This window comes from Pleurodeles waltl, chromosome 3_1 (assembly GCF_031143425.1).
Source record: "Pleurodeles waltl isolate 20211129_DDA chromosome 3_1, aPleWal1.hap1.20221129, whole genome shotgun sequence".
Taxonomy (NCBI): Eukaryota; Metazoa; Chordata; class Amphibia; order Caudata; family Salamandridae; genus Pleurodeles; species Pleurodeles waltl.
In genome coordinates this window covers 1,162,764,722-1,162,785,815 of record NC_090440.1, presented here as the reverse complement: position 1 = coordinate 1,162,785,815, position 21,094 = coordinate 1,162,764,722, and the positions used below count along the sequence as shown (strand labels likewise).

Genomic DNA, 21,094 nt, shown 5'->3' with positions numbered 1-21,094 from the left:
CACAAGCAACATCCACATGCAGACATTCCAACAGCCACTGCCTCCTCTGTGTCCCCCTCCTCCTCGTCTCCCTCCTCCCTCCCTGTGACGTCTCCACTCACACTTGCATGCACAACATCATCAGCCATTACGTCCATCACCAGCACACCCACCAGAATACTCCGCACATGTGCAGTCACCAACCCCACTGCCATTTACACGTCCCCTGTGTCCTCTCCCACTGTGTCTGTCACCCCCTCATCCAAACCACACAAACGCAGGCAGCCACCCACCCAACAGCCATCCACCTCATGACAGCCTCCGTCACAAGCACCTGCACCCAAAGACAGTACACTTGACTCTGCTACAACCACATCCTCTTCCTCCACTCCCATACCCACTGCACCTACCCTTCCCATTGCTCCTAAAAAGTATTTCCTCTCCAAAATTAACCTCTTTCCATCACCTGACCCACCCCCTCCATCTCGTAAGAGTCCAATCAGCACCTCAGCCACCACAACCCCTGGACCTACAAGGACCATAGTCCAGGGATATTGGAGTCCACCACCTTCAAGGGCAGCTACATCGGCCAGCAGTAAAGGGACAGCCAGCCCACCCCCTGGGAAAAAATCCAAAAAAGGCAAGGCCCGGCACGAGAGGACAGAGACGGCAGCCTCCACAGGCACTACCCTGGCACCGTCAGGAAGTGGGGTGCCACCTGGCACATCTACAAAGGGAGGCAAGGGCCACAGAGATTCACGGAAGGATGGCAAGGGCAGCACGGCCAACAAGTCCGGCAGCAGGCGAGCCGCCCAGGAGGGCCCAACCAGCCCCATTCCGGGTGTGAAGGAGGACACCCACGGGCACGGGACACCAGCACAGGAGGGCCCCGCAAGCGAGAAGTCGGATGGCGAGTGAACACCATATATTGACCGGATCTGATGCCCTGGAGACACATGTCAAGCACCGCTGAATAGGGCACCGCCGTCTCGGCAACCGCTGAACAGGGCCCTTCAAGACATGCACCGCTGAACAGGGCCCTTCAAGACAAGAACCGCTGAACAGGGCCCTTCAAGACAAGCACCGCTGAACAGGGCCCTTCAAGACAAGCACCGCTGATCAGGGCCCTTCAAGACAGGAACCGCTGAACAGGGCCCTTCAAGACAAGCACCGCTGAACAGGGCCCTTCAAGACAGGAACCACTGAACAGGGCCCTTCAAGACAAGCACCGCTGAACAGGGCCCTTCAAGACAAGCACCGCTGAACAGGGACCTTCAAGACAAGCACCGCTGAACAGGGCCCTTCAAGACAGGAACCCCTGAACAGGGCCCTTCAAGACAAGCACAGCTGAACAGGGCCCTTCAAGACAGGAACTGCTGAACAGGGCCCTTCAAGACAGGAACCGCTGAACAGGGCCCTTCAAGACAAGCACCGCTGAACAGGGCCCTTCATCTCAAGCACCGCTCCGCTGGGCCCTTCATCTCAAGCACCGCTCTGCTGGGCCCTTCCTCTCAAGCACTGCTCCGCTGGGCCCTTCATCTCAAGCACTGCTCTGCTGGGCCCTTCATCTCAAGCACCGCTCCGCTGGGCACCGCCGTCTCTGCACCGCTCTGCTGGGCCCTTCCTCTCTGCACCGCTCCGCTGGGCCCTTCAACTCAAGCACCGCTCCGCTGGGCCCTTCCTCTCAAGCACCGCTCCGCTGGGCCCTTCATCTCAAGCACCGCTCCGCTGGGCACCGCCGTCTCTGCACCGCTCCGCTGGGCACCGCCATCTCTGCACCGCTCCGCTGGGCACCGCCGTCTCTGCACCGCTCCGCTGGGCCCTTCCTCTCAAACGCCGCTCCGCTGGGCCCTTCATCTCAAGCACCGCTCCGCTGTGCCCTTCATCTCAAGCACCGCTCCGCTGGGCCCTTCCTCTCTGCCCTGCTCCGCTGGGCCCTTCATCTCAAGCACCGCTCCGCTGGGCACCGCCGTCTGTGCACCGCTCCGCTGGGCCGTTCCTCTCAAGCACCGCTCCGCTGGGCCCTTCATCTCAAGCACCGCTCTGCTGTGCCCTTCATCTCAAGCACCGCTCCGCTGGGCACCGCCGTCTCTGCAACGCTCCGCTGGGCCCTTCCTCTCAAGCACCGCTCAGCTGGGCCCTTCATCTCAAGCACCTCTCCGCTGGGCCCTTCATCTCAAGCACCACTCCGCTGGGCACCGCCGTCTCTGCACCGCTCCGCTGGGCCCTTCCTCTCAAGCACCGCTCCGCTGGGCACCGCCGTCTCTGCACCGCTCCGCTGGGCCCTTCCTCTCAAGCACCGCTCCGCTGGGCCCTTCATCTCAAGCACCGCTCTGCTGGGCCCTTCATCTCAAGCACCGCTGGCCCATTGGCAGAAGGGGCAGGCCCGGATCAGTGTCGGGCAGGGCTGCACGATACACTCTGGGCACCAAGACTCCTCCAGTACCAGTGGAGTCTGTCATCCACTTGAGAGACTATGGCGCTGCACTCCCCAGGATGGCACAGTGGGCAAGCCACCCACTGTAGAGACTTGAGAGACTGTGGCTTTGCACTCCCCAGGATGGCACAGTGGGCAACCCACCCACTGTAGAGACTTGAGAGACTGTGGCTTTGCACTCCCCAGGATGGCACAGTGGGCAACCCACCCACTGTAGAGACTTGTGAGACTGTGGCTTTGCACTCCCCAGGATGGCACAGTGGGCAACCCACCCACTGTAGAGACTTGAGAGACTGTGGCTTTGCACTCCCCAGGATGGCACAGTGGGCAACCCACCCACTGTAGAGACTTGTGAGACTGTGGCTTTGCACTCCCCAGGATGGCACAGTGGGCAAGCCACCCACTGTAGAGACTTGAGAGACTGTATCTTTGCACTCCCCAGGATGGCACAGTGGGCAAGCCACCCACTGTAGAGACTTGAGAGACTGTGGCTTTGCATTCCCCAGGATGGCACAGTGGCCATGGAGGCCCCTCGTGGATCTGGCGTCGTGGACTCATGTGGCTGAGGTGTCCCCCCTTCCCTTCCCCCTGAGGTGCCTGTAGTTTTGCTATCTGATGCCCCTGCAGTGTTCTCTCCAATGGATTCGGGTCTCCTGTGTGGGCTTTGCCCATGTGTTGAGGACCATTGGCCCACGTACAATGACTGAAAGCCAATTTTGAAAGGACAATTTGCATATGTGTATATAGTTATAGGATGTTAGAATTTAGTTTTTACTTGGCCTTACAATATATTTGAATTTCATGATCATATTATTTTGTCTTTGCATTCTTCCAGGGGGTTTGGGGGGTTTCACTCTGAGTTGTTGCTCTGCTTTGATGTGTAGGTAGTTGTGAGGGGGGGGTGTCGCGTATGTGTGTGCCCGTAATCTTTTCTCCTCCCCCCTCCCCTGTGTCGTAGGTGCAGTACTCACCGATGTCTTCTGCGCCGGCGTTCGTGCTCCTGGTAGAGTAGCAGGTAGACAATTGCTGGTAGGATGTGTAGTTCGGGTTCCATACTGTCCAGATTCCTCGTGGAGTGTGTAGAGGTGAGCGTTTTCCCGTTCGTAGTCTGTTTCTGCCGTGTTTTTATCGGCGGGGATCCCGCCCCGGAAAAGGTGGCGGATTGGTGAGTTGTGATAGGGTGGGCGGTACATTGTCTTCCGCCTGTCTGTTGGCGGTGACTGCCGCGCTGTTTGTTTGTCCCACCGTGGTGGTCGGAGTGTTAAAGTGGCGGTCTGTGTTGGCGGTTTCCGCCAGGGTCAGAATTCCATTTTACTGCCTGCCTGTTGGCGGGTTGGCCGCCGCTTTAACACCGACCGCCAGGGTTAGAATGACCCCCTTAGAGTCTTGGAATGGCATGGCCATGTTTTGGAAATGTTGCCGGCTTGGTCTTGGAATGGGATGCTAGCAACCTAGGTTGGGAAGCACGTTGGAACAGTATGGAAGCAGGTGGATGAAGGTCCAGGAAGGAACAGTAACTCCATACAGATTGCTGAGAAATGTTAGCAAGGCTGAATGCTTTAATGATCTTCAAGGATCCATTGACAAATAGTGTTACGCTGATTTATCTAGACAATTTCACAGCAGTGTCATGGACAAACTGCTTGGGTGGCTCGAGGTCAAAGACTCTGGCAGATCTGGTGAAACAAATTTGGTATTATTTTTGGAGTTACAAGATAGTGTTGAGAGCAGAAATTATTCGAGGCCTACAGATTGGAATACCAGATACCTCGGGGACCCTTAGGGAGAGTGTGGGAGTGTAACTTTTAATTAATATTAACGCGCAAGGCTTGCATAATAATAGCTACTAAAACCGCATAGAAAATGTGTTAATGTAATGTACGCGCTTGGAATGTGCCCACGGGGAGTGGTCACCAATGTATACGATGATTAATGAAGCTGACTAATAATGAATTAATAATGTACTCATGTATGGTTTTGTACTAATGTGTCTTAATTTAGAGTCATGTATTAAGGGTTTGCTAAATTAATCACTAGGCCTTAGTTAGCAAGGGTCTGGGCCTAGCTGCCTTGTCTCATATTAAATGTGTTTTTTCCTAACGTGCAATGTGCTGTCTTCCTGACGGACGTCAAACCGTACTTTTCCAGGAGCTAGAGATGTGTGTGTAACCGTAGTAAATTCTTTCTCATGAGACCTAACTTGCTGAAAGAGACATTCTTGCTAAATGCAACAGTGTAATTCGCAACAGGTGCAAGGTCGCCTGTACTGGAAGAAGACAATGGAACTACTGACTGGAGCGACAAGTGTAACTTTTCTTACCTGACATTCTACCTGTTGAAGACATGAATCACAGGAGCCAATAAACTACGTGAGAACTGTTTTAGATGAAAATTCTAGTGAGGTGTGTGATGGATCATTGGACAGAGATAACGATGCACCAAATATTGCCCAATTGGAATTTAGAGACTTGTTCGACAAGGTTAATATAACACCGTGACACAAGGAGAAATCAGCCATTCTACGTCATTCACTCTGCCATTCTTGCTATTATTTAGTCATTATGCGCCTTTACCCTGCCATTCTTAGCCATCCTCCCCGCCACTTTGATGCCGTTACTTGCCCTTACTCTTGATACTCCGAAGAAACTTTGTCTTTAGCTGTTTGATACTTTAAACCATCCTCACCTTATCTTTCCTTGATGCGCACTTCTCCTCCTTATGAGGGAAAAGCTTTTGCCCTATTCTGCTGAGACTTAGCTGTTCTATCCTGGCTGATGGCGAATCGACTGCTGTCCTGAGGACGAAGACTGGCGCTGTATGCCGCCCCATGAGGACGGGTAACTATCTGATAATCAAATTGTAATTGTCTGTTTGCTTTTTCTTTCTAGGTACTAACTGCTCTTTTGATAGAGGCCATAGTTAGATGTTTTCCAAATTCATGTTGCTAAATTGTTTTGCATGAAGCCCAACATGCTGATGCTAATTAGAGGTTAGTTAAGGAATTCACTAATATTGGGTGCAAATAGACAAATGACTGAATTCTTGCTTTGTTGAATTATGTACTGATGTTACTCTGCTAAAGTTGATTCATGTTGACGTCGTGCTTTGTTCTAATGTTCATGATCTTTGCTTTGATAAAGTCTTATTCAAGATGCCATATTGTAGTGTTGTTGGTGTGTTTACTGGTATTGAGACTAATAAATTTGCTAGTACAGTGTAACAAATAGGGAATAAATACCTTACATTTTACTAGACTTGTGTGGCTATTCATGGCTGAAAAGTCATGGTGTGTTTTGATTCTTATAAATGTTATTAATTAGTTTGATTGATTTGTTATTGTAAATATTGATTAGGTTATTGATCTTTTGATTGAAATGCTGAATAGATATCTCGTCCTAAGCAGTCTCGAATCAGGGTCAAAATGTTCATTGGCCTAAAACGAGTCCCCAGGTAGGTTAAATTATCAAAGGTGGGATGCGTTATCAAGAGTCACAATTTTGGTTCCCAGGGGTGATGGAGCTTGCAGTGGCTACACCCCGTTTGGTCCCAGTGTGTTTGGATCTTCTGATGATTCAGAGAGAAGAGAGCATCCTTTGGTCCTAAAAGGGGAAATGTTTGGAAGATTTCAGGGGTTCAGACACATATTCAGGCTTTTCAGGAGAAAATAAATGACTATTGGATGAACCATGGGCTCTGGGAACTAGGAAGAGATACAGGGGTGTTTGGAAGAAATGGTGTAGTTGGTGCATGAAAAAGGGTTTTGAACCTGTGGAAGTTCCTGTACCCTAGATAGCCAATTACTTAGCATCTTTGTATAATTCAGGACTTACTTATAGGACCATTGATTGCTATAGATCCATTATTTCTGCTGGTCATGCTTTAATCAATATTTATGCAATTGGGAGCGACCCTCTAATAGGAAGAGTGATGAAAGGTGTAAGATTAAAGAGACCTCCTAGGCCTCTTTATGAATCTCTTTGGGAAGTCAGTTTAATTTTCAAATTATTTACTTCTTGGCCAGATCACAAGTACATTTCTTTAAAATTTTGAAATGGATTTCCATGAAGTTAGCTAATTTACTTTATTTGATTTAATTCAGAAAGTTATCTGATGTTAAAGCGTTGGAAATCTTGAATAAGTTTTATTCACCAGAGGGGGTACTCTGACATTTTGAAGAGAACAAAAACAAAGTCTGATTCCATTTTTTATCCATCTTTCACTGTATGAAAAATTATGAGATAAAAATGTTGGAGTTTAGAGTGCCTGGAGAGTATAAATTGATTTTGTTGAATGCTAAAACATACAAAGCTATATCTACAGCTACACTAGCCAGATGAGTGTGTGGATCTTTCAAGTTCTGGTGCCCATCTTTCCAGAGGCTAGCAAGGTATACTGGACGGGTGATTCACTACATGAGCTTTTGAGAGCAGCAGACTGGTCAAAGCCAAATACTTTTTCTAAGTTCTACCTAAGACCTGTGGAGAATATCAGTTGTGTGGAACTCAGTGGCTTTAAATGAGCAGAATGGTAGTCTCTGGTCTTGTAATGAAATGGCTAATCTCCCATTACCGTGCAGAGAGAATCTTGATTTCATTAAAGACAACAAAGGTTAACATTATTCCACCCTTGTTACCTAATATGGTGAAGATGGAGGGCACAAAAATATTAAAAAATAAAAAGAGGTATTTTTTATGGTGAAGTTCATAAGTGTTAAAGACCGCGTATATAAGTTAAAAAAGTTTTTTGTTAGAAAGATATCAAATGTTATTGGATTGTGATTAAATGTATACAGATTAATTTGGAGTTTTTGTATTTCCAGATAAATCTTTATAAAATTTACCAGAATATGATGGAGATTGTATCTAGTTTTGTCATAGCCTAAAAGAAGAGGATGGCTATGCACACTCCATGTTTATATGTTTTGAACATTTTAATGCTTTATGATGTATTACTGTTCTATAAAAGGGCTGCATGTTTATACAGCAATAAAAAGTAAATGCATATTGTTAGCCTCCATTGTCTTTAATGAAATCAAGATTCTCTATGCACGTTATTTGGAAAATCACCATTCTCCGTGACAATAGAGAGCGCAAGGACGGTTATGTAGTTGGCTGCCCTGTGCTGACTGCAGCAAACACCAAGTAATGATGTTTTAACTGTGTCAAATGAAAATCCTAAGAAAGTAGAATCTTTGATTATATGACAGCTGAGCAGGACAAGACCTGCCAAGGTGTTTTACAGTACCTTTATAAACAAAATAACGCAGAGACGAGTTGTGTACCCAAAGCAACGTGGGAATTAACTCCACAGACCGGCGCTAAAATCTGTAGTGTTCACATGGGAAGTGAGAATAATATAGCTGAAGAAAGATTTCTTAGAAGAACTGATTCCTTTACTGGAGACAACATACAGCCGCAACAGTGTAGCACCTTGCCGAGGGCCGGGCCCTCTGTTACCCTTCAAACTTAACAAAAGTCTATGTGACGTGGTCAGACTCCACCCTGCAACAGGCCAACATGAAATCGTCTAGCAGTCACCACATGAGGGTACTTAACAGCATGACTGTCCCCCAGAACTGGTTAACTTGATGCCAGGCAGGCCTGGAAATGTGGAGGAACATGGAACAGAGCAAAAGACAAATCAGCTGGAACGCCAGATTTTTAGCCCTCTTTAGAAACTGATACAATGAGTTCTAGCACGCAAATGGAAAGGAAGAGAGTTCCAGCTGATGCAGCGGATATTAGCACAGAAAACCTCTGCCAGCACAAAGTGCAACTCGGAGCCTAGAGAATAACTTTAGTGCAAATTACTGTAGGGCCAACGTTTTGGAACGCCCACTGGCAGATGCAGAACGATTTAAAATTGATCTTTTAAACCTGGGAGCCAGTCAAGACGTTTAAAGTGGTGGTAGATGGGGCACCATGGTGACAATCTTACAAGAAGCCTGGTCGCATGATTTTAAGTATGTTGAATCTGTGGTAGAAGATTTTGTGGAAATCCATGCTATACATAATTGCCATAGCCTCTATAAGGCAAAATCACAGCCTGGATCACAGCTTTACAACATGCCAAAGGCAAAAGTACAACCATGTTGTAGCCGATTTGCAAATAAACAAAGCACGAGTATGCCAAGGTGTTAATCTTCACAATGTGAGACACAATGTATGAAATACAGCAGCAACGCTTTCTGCTGCTTCAAAATAGGTGGATTCACATCCCAGTTCGGGGGCCACGAAGTGGAGACCACAGAGTGGAAGAGGTACCACAGATCACCCCCGTCTTGTTGCCATTCAGTTTTAGTACGTTTGCCTTCATTCAAATGGCCACAGTGGAGAGACTGGCAAAGAAGCTTTTGAAAATGCCATTGGAATCTTTAGTGCCAGGGAAGGAAATCTGTATATTGTACGTTTATGACATAATGGAGAATCCAAAACCGTGTATTGGATCTGGCAAAGGAGTAGATGTTAAAAAGCCTGGTGCTGAGAGAGAAATCCTGGAAGATGCTACAAGTAAGTCGTTTTGGTGGAAAAGAAGATGAGAAGGCAGAATGGATTGAGCACAATGGTCTACAAAGGAAAAAAAACAGGAAGGCGTGCTTTCTTGGATTATTACAGGGTGTAGATGAGGCAAAGGAATATAGTGGGAAATAGTTCGAAATTTCAAAAAGTCGTACTTAAAAATAACAATGTCAGTGTTTAACAATGTCAGGGATGCATTAATCTATCAATTTAACTGCAGTTATATATATATATCATCTGCCTGGACACAAATTGCAAACTCCATGCTGTCCAGAGGGCAAAACTCTACTCGAGTTTGATCAAGAGTATTATGTGTGAATGATGATACTGCTTGCTATCTTCCCTTTGCCGAGTTTTAGAAAGAAGGAGCTCATGAGACAACCTCACGAGAAACAGTAGAAGTGAGAATTAGTATCTTTGATCTGCATATAGACATGAAGTTTGGCACCCTGTTTTTCTATACGCACAGTGACTTTGGAAAATTCTCGTTTTGGCCCACAAATATAAACCCCCATCTCGCTGAAAGGCAGGAGCTTCCAGTTAGTGTATTAGTAGGGTCTAGTAAAAGATCATTACTACTGACTAAATGATTAGGCATTTGGCATGCCTACGTTTTTGTCACGGGGCACCTTAATAGGGGCTTCTTAGAGTCCATTCCTGAGATAGTGGAGTGTGTGCTATGGAAAGGTGTGGAAAGCACAGTGAAAGTGGAGAACTTCTACTTCACACTGCTGAACAACTCCACAGTGGTCTACCCTCGTTGATACAAAATAGGACAGTTTTGAGATGATCTAAGCTCAACTCATTAAAGAGCTAAGTACATTATTTGTAAACAGATGAAATTGCAAGTGTCCTTAGTTTAGGCCACCTTTGTCGATCCCAATTTAATTTCTAAAAAGTAAAGAATGTGTCAGATGTATTTAACAACTCCCTGGATCCCCAAAACAGGCACATGCTCACTAGACATGCCACACACTCACTGACCCATGCTGATTTCTCTGGTAAGCCACCTTTTCATGTAGTTCCATAGTGACAAGCGTCGTAACGCACAGACTTCAAAGAGTCGAAGCGAGGGGAAACACATCTGTCTGTGAGCTACATGTGTTCAAAGCACTGACCCTGCAGCTAAGACCTGACTCTGATGGGGTCGGGGAAAATGTGTAAAGGGCGCTGTCAAAATTGTCAGGTTTTAACCAAGGACTCTGGTTGCTAAAAGCTCTTTCCCGTTTCAGCAATCTTCACTTTCTGTTGATAGTCTAAAAAAATAAAGTTTGTTAGCTGTTGTGCAGTCTTCATAATCTAGTTCTATCACAAACAGAATGGGTGTAAATTGACTCTTACTAAGAATAGTAGATGCTTGCCCTGGCATGCCATTTGGTACCTCTGACAAGTTGCCTCCTCACCCTGGACTCAAAAGTCATGTGTACTGTGGCGGAAACAGAGGGTAACCTGAGCTCCTGGTTCTTATCATTGCATTTAAGCAGCAAACGGTAGGCTGTTGAGAGGCTAACAGTAAAACAAGGGATCAGATCTGGGATGTCCTCTGGGAAAAAAGGTGCAGGATGTCACTTTTACTCTGGCATTTTGGTGAATCAGTTAATGGCAATCAGAGCCGATATTGCTAGTGGGTGCCTGAAAGAATGAGCTTATTCTTAGATAAAATCTCTCCCAGCACCATCTATCCTCAGCCGAGTGTGTTAGTCACTGAGGTCAGTATCATGCAGTTCATGTGGAAACATACTGCAAAACCACCTTTTGGAAAATCGCACATATTACCTCCCTGCAAAGATGTTTACTTTATATGCTATCCTAGCCACATATCTGGGAGCAAGTGCTTGATAATGGGTACAGGACAATATTATTTGGAGTCTATTTTTGCAAAGGTTTTTCTGTTTTCACATGCTACTAGTAGTCAGACTGCATTCCTGTAATAAGAAAGCAATTAAACGTTGATGCAGAGTATGGAACAGGTATGTTATTGACCATTACCTGCTACTGTTCCCACCTCCTGACATATCTCCCTGGTCCAGGTACTGGGGGCACCGAAGACCTCCACCGCTTTGCTCTTCAGCGCTGTCAGCAAAACATTATCTGGGCACATCAGTTTCCCAATATACATTGCAGCTCCACTGAAAACAATGATGAGAAGAAAAGGTTATACTGTAGGCTTGTCATATGAGGTAAATAGTCCTCTGCAAGACATGTATCACAAACCATGCTTATCATTGTATCATTATTGCATGCACCATTTATTCGAAACAACACTGTCTAAGCAAAAGATATTCCTTGACAACCACTACTACAATCTGTGCTATGCTCCTTGGTGGGGTATGTTGTCACCTTTGTATTGTTCAGAAGACACTCAGTGGTCTAAGACCTCTCAGTTTTGAAGATCATGCACCAATCAAGTGAACTATGGCTACATACAATGGTGTCTAACCATATATTACACAAAGTTCCACGTATAGCTAGTTCCGAACAGAAATAAATCACTGAATTAAATAAAAGTGCTCAGGTATGTTGCGTTGTGAGGACTAAGGACACAATGCCAGGGATTATTAAATGTGTTTTTATTTTTGGGTGACACCTATTAGACATTCCACAGATAACTTATATCAGACTGTGTAATTTAATGAGAGTATCCCATGCACTGTGGGAGAAGTGCACAAAGCAGACCCTTCTATAGGGAAAAGGTTAAGCTGGACAGGATGCGGAGTGATCAAGTGATAGAGGACTTCTTCACAAGAGGGCAAAAAGGAGGGTCCTTACAAGCCACTAAATCCTCAAAGATTGTCTGGAAGAGGGAACTTTTCATATTCAGTCTGAAATGCAGGTAACTTTGTTGGGATTTCAGTGCATGGTTGATGACATTCCAGAGCAGAGTGCCCGCGACTTTGTCACTTATATATGTCTGGATGACAGACAATGCAACTGGACTTGATGTTTCTATTGAAGGATAGTGGGGAGTCAATCTCTGCATGTTTGGTTTCTGCTGAATTGACTAAGGAATTAAGATTTCTTGATTGAAACATATTAGTTCACAGACAGGGAAAGACTATATCAATTGGTTGTGAAATTGACTGTGATGGTTGTATCACAGAATAGTGACAACGATATAATCCCCGAAAAATACTGCATCTAGAATATCGACTACCACAATATTGTGAAGTTAACTTCAAAACATTGTGTAGTCAATATTGTGAATGCAGTATTTACTATGTTTAAGACTTGATATTCTGATAATACTCCATGGGGGTGGGCAAATGATAAATACAGTGACAATACATTACATGTAATACCTTTACATACATTCTATTCTGAATTATAGTTATTTGAGGTCCGTGATTAGGAAATGGGGAGGTGTAATGTCCAGGGTGAGACAGTCATGTAGGGCCTCTAGTGACTGATAGGCCTTGAGGAAAATTTTAATGAAGACAGGAAACTTTCAAAACAGGTTTCACTAGGAAGGTACTGGTAGTTTTGATGTTTCTGAACTAACCTGGGGCCAATGGTAGCTTGTAGAAGGAAAGATTGATACGGTTTATGGAGATGTGCTTGCTGTGGGACGTTGAGGGAGCAGAGGTGGGGGAGACACGTCAGTACTGTGCAATGTACTGACTTGAAGACAAGGCTAATGAATCAAAGAAGAAGACTTTGATTAGTGGACGACATTGTGACCTAGTGACTCCTGGTGAACTCATGCTGAAAAATCCTCCGAAAGCTAAGTCTTTGACTTTCCAGATGAAAACTGAAACGCCTCAGCAGCACCCATCTCTCTTCCTAACACATCCATTTTTGGCCTGAATTTCCAAAATTCATGGCAGCGAGAAATGTTGGGGATATTTTCCGTCCATCCATGAAATGGAGTCCTTATCACAAAAACAGCCACAGCTGCACATTTCCAATTCCTCCACAAGGGTGAAATAAATTACATATACTACAGTATTCAACACAAACAAAATGTTAATCAACTCGAGTATTCATCATTCTAGGCTGGTGTAGTAATGTTTTATTTGATTTTCCTCAGTATTAATTAGCTCCACTAGACAACATCAAAAACGTTGCCACTGGAAATCTGTATGATTTACCTAAGCTTACTACCACCTCAGCAGATTTGCTACCTAGCTTAATTGCTGCCGACAGAGATCAGTCAACAAGTTTCTAAATCTTCTTTTTCAAATCAGTAAAGAATCTTTGCTACCTTTACTACCTCTCTCACACCCTCAATGGATGCACATCCACTCAATACTTGATATCCACCCACCACAACCTAGTAGTTACTACTAAGCCACTGTGTTCTACCTCCAAGTTCCGATCTTTCCATCTTCTAGGTTGCCTGCATTGGAACACGTTATTGCCAGACATTTAGGCAATCCCAACTCAACAATAATTCCAAGCAACCCTTCTGTATGTTAAAAAATGCTTCTGGGCATCACAGCAGCTTGTAGTGAATAACAATTGGATCTTTGGACCGCAGAGTAAGCTGTCCCTGAAAGTAGACTGAAGGGCAACGGACAGCAGAGAGTACCCCAGATTGCTTGGAGGCCTACCCACACACATGTTGGTAGTAACTCCAAGCTGCATGGAAAGAACAAAACACCTACAGTTGCAAAAGGACAAATAAAACACCCTTATGGGATAGTGACAAGCTTGCAGAGGTAGGGAAGCTAAGGGTCTTCCATTGATGGGACCAAATAGGCATCAGTAAACTAGGGTATGTGTAGAACGAAGGATCACTGATTCCCTTGAGCTCTCTTGAAAGCGCATATCAGATGACTGAAATGGATGTTCACAGATTTTGACAAGTGAGGCAAATCCTGAGATCCTACATATTGACAGGAATAATCCTTGCAGATATCTCTCCACTGCAAGACATCATTCTCATGGAGGCAGTCCTTAAGGAGGCTGTCTCGCTGACTGACATATAGGAAAATAATAATTCTCCCAATCCCCTAGTAAAATTTAGGGATGACTGGGAAAAAGGTATAGAGGTAATCAATGCTGAGGACTGGGAGGAGGCATTTAAAGGCCCCAGAGAGATAGCGATCTGAGCGAGACTCAGACTAGTCTAGCTATGCATCCTCCATGAAAATGACACACCAAGAAAACTATGCAGCAGAAAATAGGGAAGATACCCATAGCTAACTGCCCAAGAGGTTGTGGTCAAAATGGGACTTTCTTTCATATTCTATTGTCTTGTCCACAAAGAAGAACTTACTGGGAGAGAGTTTGGGCCTGCTTGAACCAGGTCACTGGTGCCAAAATCAAGAACTCATCCAAACTAATCATACTAAATATTTGGGGAGAGGGTGGCGTCCCAAAGATACACGGCTGCTCATAGCACCTGACTTCATAGTAGCCAGGAGGAACGTGGCCCAGAAATGGGGAATGGGATATCCACCAGAGCTGGCCAGGTCTAAAGAGGAAATGGATTGATGCTTGCTTGCTGCAAAAATAACTTATGAAAGCAGATATTACCTGAAAAAAATGAATACAGATGTGGCAACGGCGGCAAAAATGCATTGAGTTGACCTTGACAGAACACATTCATACACTAGGGATCAGACTTATGCCCAGGTTCAAAAATCATTCAGTGAACACATGTGGGTATAACTGAGACACTGGGAAAAGAACTCTACCACATGTCCGTTTTCTCGTAGTTTAAGAAATGAGGGGACACCCATTTGTGTAAAAGGTGATTGATTTTGTTTTGTTTTTAATTCGTTTAAGAATAATAAAACGTCTTAACAAAAATCAAAGCAGCACCGAAAAGTCACTTTTTGAAACTTGAAAGAAGAAGTTGAAACCCAGCCAGCTGTGCTGTTAACATTCGTATTCTATGCCTGCATGATCCTCTAGCGGCTTTTCTCCGTAGCCTTAGTTAAATGTGTACCTTCACCAATCTCAACATCACACCTGGTACAGCTAACCTACATAATTAATTGTATTTTATTTAAACAATGTTTAACTAATCCATCCTTTTGATCTAAGTATCACATTGATACTATTGAACACATTTATGATTAAAATGTTGCAGCTGTCAGGTACACTCAACAATACAGCAGATGTTTTAAAAGCTGGAAATTCAGTTCACACGCAACATCGGTCAGCACTGACTGTTTACATCTTTAAACATATCTCCAGTCTTAACTCATTTTCAGGGATTTCGCTCACTCTTAAGTCAGTCATTGTAGTACTTTCAAAGTTAGAAATTAGCAGGCTTCAAAAATGAAAACTCAACAAGATCAACTTCTTTCAGAGAGAAAGACTCTGTGCCTTTGCTATTGCTAAAACAATGTACACCAGTGGTCAAACAATCATCAACTCTGGCCGAGATTATTTTAACACTGTTACAGAGGGTCTTTTATTTTGACCGTAGTTGGTTCAAAGTGCTGCAGGAGAACTTAAGAGATCATGGGCCTCATTACAACCTTGGCGGACGGCAACCCCCGCCCGCCAAGGTGTAACTGCCATTTTGACATCCCCGCTGGGCCGGAGGGAGGAAATAGAGTTTCCGCCCGCCGGCCCAGCGGGGATGTCGGCCGCAACATGGGTGCCGGCTCCTAATGGAGTCGGCGGTGTTGCGGCTGTGCGACGGGTGCAACTGCACCTGTCGCGCTTTTCACTGTCTGCTGTGCAGACAGTGAAAAGCAGTGTGGGGCTGTGCCAGGGGGCCCCGCGACTCCCCTTCCTGCCAGTTTTTCCATGGCGGTTTCTACCGCCATGGACAGGCTGGCGGGAAGTGGACTCTTAATCCCCTGGGCATGGTGTATTAAAACCACCAGGGACGACCGTGGCGGGAAAATTGTACCTCAGCCAGTTGGCGGTACAAACGCCGAAACAGCCCTGGTGGTCTTTGTCTTTGTTGTACTGAGGCCCCATGTCTTTGAGTGGGTGGTGGGCTTCACACAGGCAGTTCATCAAACTGAGGATTTCTGTCAAGCCATGTTACTTGGCCTACAAATGCACTCATAATAGTTCCTCTAATTATTGGTGGTCGTTTCTTCCTTCTTACATACTGCTTTGGACATTTGGGACTCATTCACAAAGGGCCTCTGCACCAGTGGCGGAGGCCCCACAGTCATTGGTAAGTCACACTCGGGACGAAATCTCCGCAATGAGAATTCTTATTGTGGAGATTCCGCCCTGCGAAGACTGCTAGCGCAGGTGTTTTAATAAAAATTATTAATGAGTGTTTATGTATTTTGAATAATACGTTTATGTAGAAAAAGTAATAACGCAGAAAAATAATGTACACATTTGAAAATGTGATCACGAAGAATGGCCACCAATGTTAACGAAATGTACTAATCAATGATTAAATAGTATGAAATATTGAATATATGTTGGACTAATGCCGTAATATGTCATATTAAGGGTTATGAAATAAGCTTTAGCTTTAAAAATTTTAGGCCTTAATGTAGCAAGTGTCTAGGCCTACTTGCCAGGCCTCATGTAAAAGCTGTATTTCTTAGTGGTTAATAAAAATGCTGGCCAAGTGAATTAAACTGTGGAATGGTTATTGTATTGTTCAAATGTGCTCATAACGGAAGCTTTTCCTGTGAACCAACTGCTAAAAGATTATGTTCTTGGTAATGCAACATTTTATGTGAAATGTGTGTGAACATGACTTTCCCAGGACAAGAACAATGTAGATACTGACTAGAGTAGAAGCTGCAACAATATTGTTACCTGACAAGCCGGATGATGAGGACATCACAAGACAAACCAGTCCACAATATGAGAATGGAGTAATATTAGAATTCATAGGTTTGGGATTTTCGTTTTATTGGACAGAGTGCGAACATTCGATTACCTGACCAATAGGGCATTAGGGGATAGTTTAGGTATTTTAATATAACAACATTGCACAGAGAGAAGACTGACATTCTGAGACATTCTGCCCAAATTTTTCCTGACAGAAAGGTTATTACTTTCTTATGCGTCTTTACTAAAGACGTGCTTAACTTTAATGCTTTGCCCTTTATAATTCCGATGCTGAAGTCTGATGCCTTGCTGATCGACTGATGTCCTGAGGACAAACACTGATTCTGCTTTGCTGATCCACCCTGAGGATAGGTATATTCCGAATTGTGATTACCATGCATATTTGCTTTTTCTTTCAAGGTACCAACTGCACTGTTTTGATAGAGCCATAGTTAGATGTTTTTCAAAATTTGTGTTATTAAATTGTTTTGCATGAAGCCCAATATGCTGATGCTAATCTGATGTTAGTAAGGATTCTCACTAATAGATTATGATAACAGGGACTAATGCTTGATGAATTTCTCTGTTAAACTTCATGTACTTTATTTCGGTGATTCAGCTGATTTTACTATTGATTTGCACCATAACTTTAGAATGTGTTGTAGTTCAAGGACAACCAGTGTTGTTTTTGAAGGTGTTTCATTTGATTTTGAGATTAATCTACATGACTTTAGGATTGTTAATATAGGGAAATAAACATTCTAAACTTTACTAAAAGGTGTGGTTATTCATGACTGAAAGGTCATGGTGTGGGACAATTACTGACTCCATTGAATATTGATTTTGTTGATTACTATTGATTATTGATTATTGATTATTATGTACTGATTATTGATTATGTACTGGCGCTATGGTAAGAACATCTTAATTGCAAATCAAAAGGTTCATCGACCTATCTGCGTCCCCTTGTAAGTTTACTTATTAAGGTCAGGCGCACTAACAAGACTTCCCCACTACTGTGGGGCCTCTGCCGCAAGTGCAGAGGCCCTTTGTAAATCAGGCTCTTTGGATGTTAGGGAATAATCTCTTATGCATTCTTCACAGTCACTTGAGCCCAAAGGGGATGGGGACTTTGGCTTTTGGTCATTCTTCACTGGGACTTGAGATTCTGTTGGTTTCTGGTGCACTGTCTAAAATATTAAAGCCCAAGGATGTCACTTAACCAAACTGCAGCAGAAAGTGGAAATGAAGTCACAGAAATTTTGACCTCTGATTTTATAGGCATGATCCATGTTTAGGACTGTTCTGTATGGTTACTCCAACTCTCCTGGATATGGATAGTCATCCTTACTATTTTGTCTCTTTAAAAAAGTCCTTCCTGTATTCCTGTTTTCTGTCCATGACCATGCTAGGGAGGTATAATGGCCAGCCCCTTTAGACAGCTGGCTATAAATTGCTTTACCAATTCAGTTACTTATTTACCTCAGTTTGTTAGAAAAACTCACATTTTGTTGCTCTTCCTTTTACTTTCTTACTTTTGTATTGGGTTGAGTAATACTTTACTGCAATTTAGGGAATAATCTCTTATGCATTCTTCACAGTCACTTGAGCCCAAAGGGGATGGGGACTTTGGCTTTTGGTCATTCTTCACTGGGACTTGAGATTCTGTTGGTTTCTGGTGCACTGTCTACAATATTAAAGCCCAAGGATTTCACTTAACCAAACTGCAGCAGAAAGTGGCAATGAAGTCACAGAAAATTTGACCTCTGATTTTATAGGCATGATCCATGTTTAGGACTGTTCTGTATAGTTACTCCAACTCTCCTGGATATGGATAGTCATCCTTACTATTTAGTCTCTTTAAAAAAGTCCTTCCTGTATTCCTGTTTTCTGTCCATGACCATGCTAGGGAGGTATAATGGCCAGCCCCTTTAGACAGCTGGCTATAAATTGCTTTACCAATTCAGTTACTTATTTACCTCCATTTGTTAGAAAAACTCACATTTTGTTGCTCTTCCTTTTACTTTCTTACTTTTGAATTGGGTTGAGTAATACTTTACTGCAATTTAGGGAATAATCTCTTATGCATTCTTCACAGTCACTTGAGCCCAAAGGGGATGGGGACTTTGGCTTTTGGTCATTCTTCACTGGGACTTGAGATTCTGTTGGTTTCTGGTGCACTGTCTACAATATTAAAGCCCAAGGATTTCACTTAACCAAACTGCAGCAGAAAGTGGCAATGAAGTCACAGAAAATTTGACCTCTGATTTTATAGGCATGATCCATGTTTAGGACTGTTCTGTATAGTTACTCCAACTCTCCTGGATATGGATAGTCATCCTTACTATTTAGTATTCCTGTTTTCTGTCCATGACCATGCTAGGGAGGTATAATGGCCAGCCCCTTTAGACAGCTGGCTATAAATTGCTTTACCAATTCAGTTACTTATTTACCTCCATTTGTTAGAAAAACTCACATTTTGTTGCTCTTCCTTTTACTTTCTTACTTTTGTATTGGGTTGAGTAATACTTTACTGCAATTTATACAAACCATAAATATCTCCATCTTCTTTCTCACAAGGTAACTGTATTAACAGCAAATCATCATTGCTCCACAAAACCTTGTTCGAAACTGATTCTGAGTTTCATAAATTTGCACCTTTGACCAGTTCCTAGGGGCAACTTTATGTATGTTATTAATATATACTAGCTTCTCAATTTAATGAACACACTGTGAAATTGATGTCAGCTTTTGTCATTGAATTATACTTGTTTTAACCATGCTTAATTCACAATCAAATGGTAATAATTAATTTATATTTTGGAATTTTTGCGATAAAAGCAAACCTGGGCTGGCAAAACCATCGAAATAATGCATAAATATCTTGTTGGATTAACTACTTCTGAATTTCTTTTAGATGAGAGTGCTAATCTGCTTCAAGCAGTAGGTACACAGTCTAATGGTGTTAAACAATTGATTACTTGTTGTTTTGTAGTATGTATAGTTGTAATATATACACACATTTGATTGTTCTCTCTATTTTGGAACTTTTTGAACAAATGTTAGATGAATTTATTTTCAGCACTGAATTGTGGACAGTCGGCAATGTGCAAAGTTTGTGTTTTGTAAACTTACCATAATTCTTAACTCTGATTACTTCCTATAGTGCATAAGGTTTACTGGATGTGGGTTTCCTTTAAAAATGAAGAGTTTAGCACACTTTACAAGCTGATTCAAAAAAATGTTGGCACATCCTTTCAATTTTAAAATCATGAGCAAAACGTTTTTTAAGTCGATCAAAAAACTGCCACTCATCATGCGTAGCGAAAAACAGAAAACTGTGCAAACTACACTTAAGCCACTATGAAGGGTGTACTTGGGACTTAGCAGATACAAGAACAACTTTGCACAGCCTTAAACTGAAGATGAAACATTCAAGCTTGACAGCACAATCTAGAAACAGTTTCCAAGACAATCTAGATGTGCACAATTAAAATTAAAAATAACAAATCAAAACAAACTTGATAGAGATGTTAGCCTGCGATGCCGAACCCACCTGGGCATGGCCCATCATGCGTAGGTGGATACTGCGGAAGAGTTTGGAGTTAACACTACCTTACCTGTAGGCAGTGCTGTTGATCTGCCTTATCTGCTCTGGATTCAGTACACATAGAAAGTACCCTAGAGCTACCAGGTCTGTGTCGCTGAGAGAAGCCATTTGTCTTCCGTTGCTGAGGTAGTATTTCACAATGGTGCCAGATTTTGCTGTGTACTGCAGCAGAAAGACAAAGGACAAAGCAATAGTCAGCAGCTCACCTAGGCCATACCAAAGCAATGAAATCCCACCAAGAAAGTGCACTTCCAAGGGCCTATAATAAAGATAACAAGATAACCTTTTAATCAGATTTGCATTGGAGAAACACAAAGTATTGGTGGGAATTCTATGTATTGGATACAACACTGTCAATGAATGTATGGTAATGTTGTCAAACTAGTGCAAATGCAGGCACTTTCTTGCACAAATGCCGTAGATTAGGTATACTACATAGGGGTGAGTTAAGAATTCTGCTCCATCGAGGGAGTTTGCAGAGTTTGTCCCATTCCGAATGGAGTGCGGAGTCCCAAAAAACTCAGGTAAGTGACAAGGAGTGGAGTTTTTTTACTCGTTCAAGGTCACCAATGTTTAGATAATGAGTGCAAGCAAGAGAAATTGCTAAATTGGCGAACAAGATTTCTCAATACGAGTGGTTGCAGTAGGGCGTGACCGCTTGTGATGAGAAAGCTGCCGCTTGCATGAAGGAAGCTGACTCTCGAATAGAAAATCTACTCAAGCGGCAAAAAGAAGTTAGCATCCTTTGGCGTTTCACGTGATGCCCTTCACACTGATTTTACAGCATGGGAGAAACTCCCGAGCTGAAATTCAGTGTGAAGAGCGTGCCTTTCCCAAACTCTG

The 21,094-nt window shown here is 43.5% G+C and overlaps 1 protein-coding gene across 1 annotated transcript in view; it reads right to left on the bottom strand.

The window, feature by feature from the left end:
• The window catches only part of LOC138285031 (otoancorin-like), a 489,250-nt gene that overhangs the window by 69,082 nt on the left and 399,074 nt on the right, over nucleotides 1-21,094 (bottom strand). The window contains exons 22-23 of the mRNA XM_069224460.1: nucleotides 20,262-20,413; nucleotides 10,924-11,063 (exon numbers count right to left, since the gene is read on the bottom strand). Of these exons, the coding sequence (XP_069080561.1) occupies nucleotides 10,924-11,063; nucleotides 20,262-20,413 (292 nt within the window). The remainder of the gene's footprint in view (nucleotides 1-10,923; nucleotides 11,064-20,261; nucleotides 20,414-21,094) is intronic.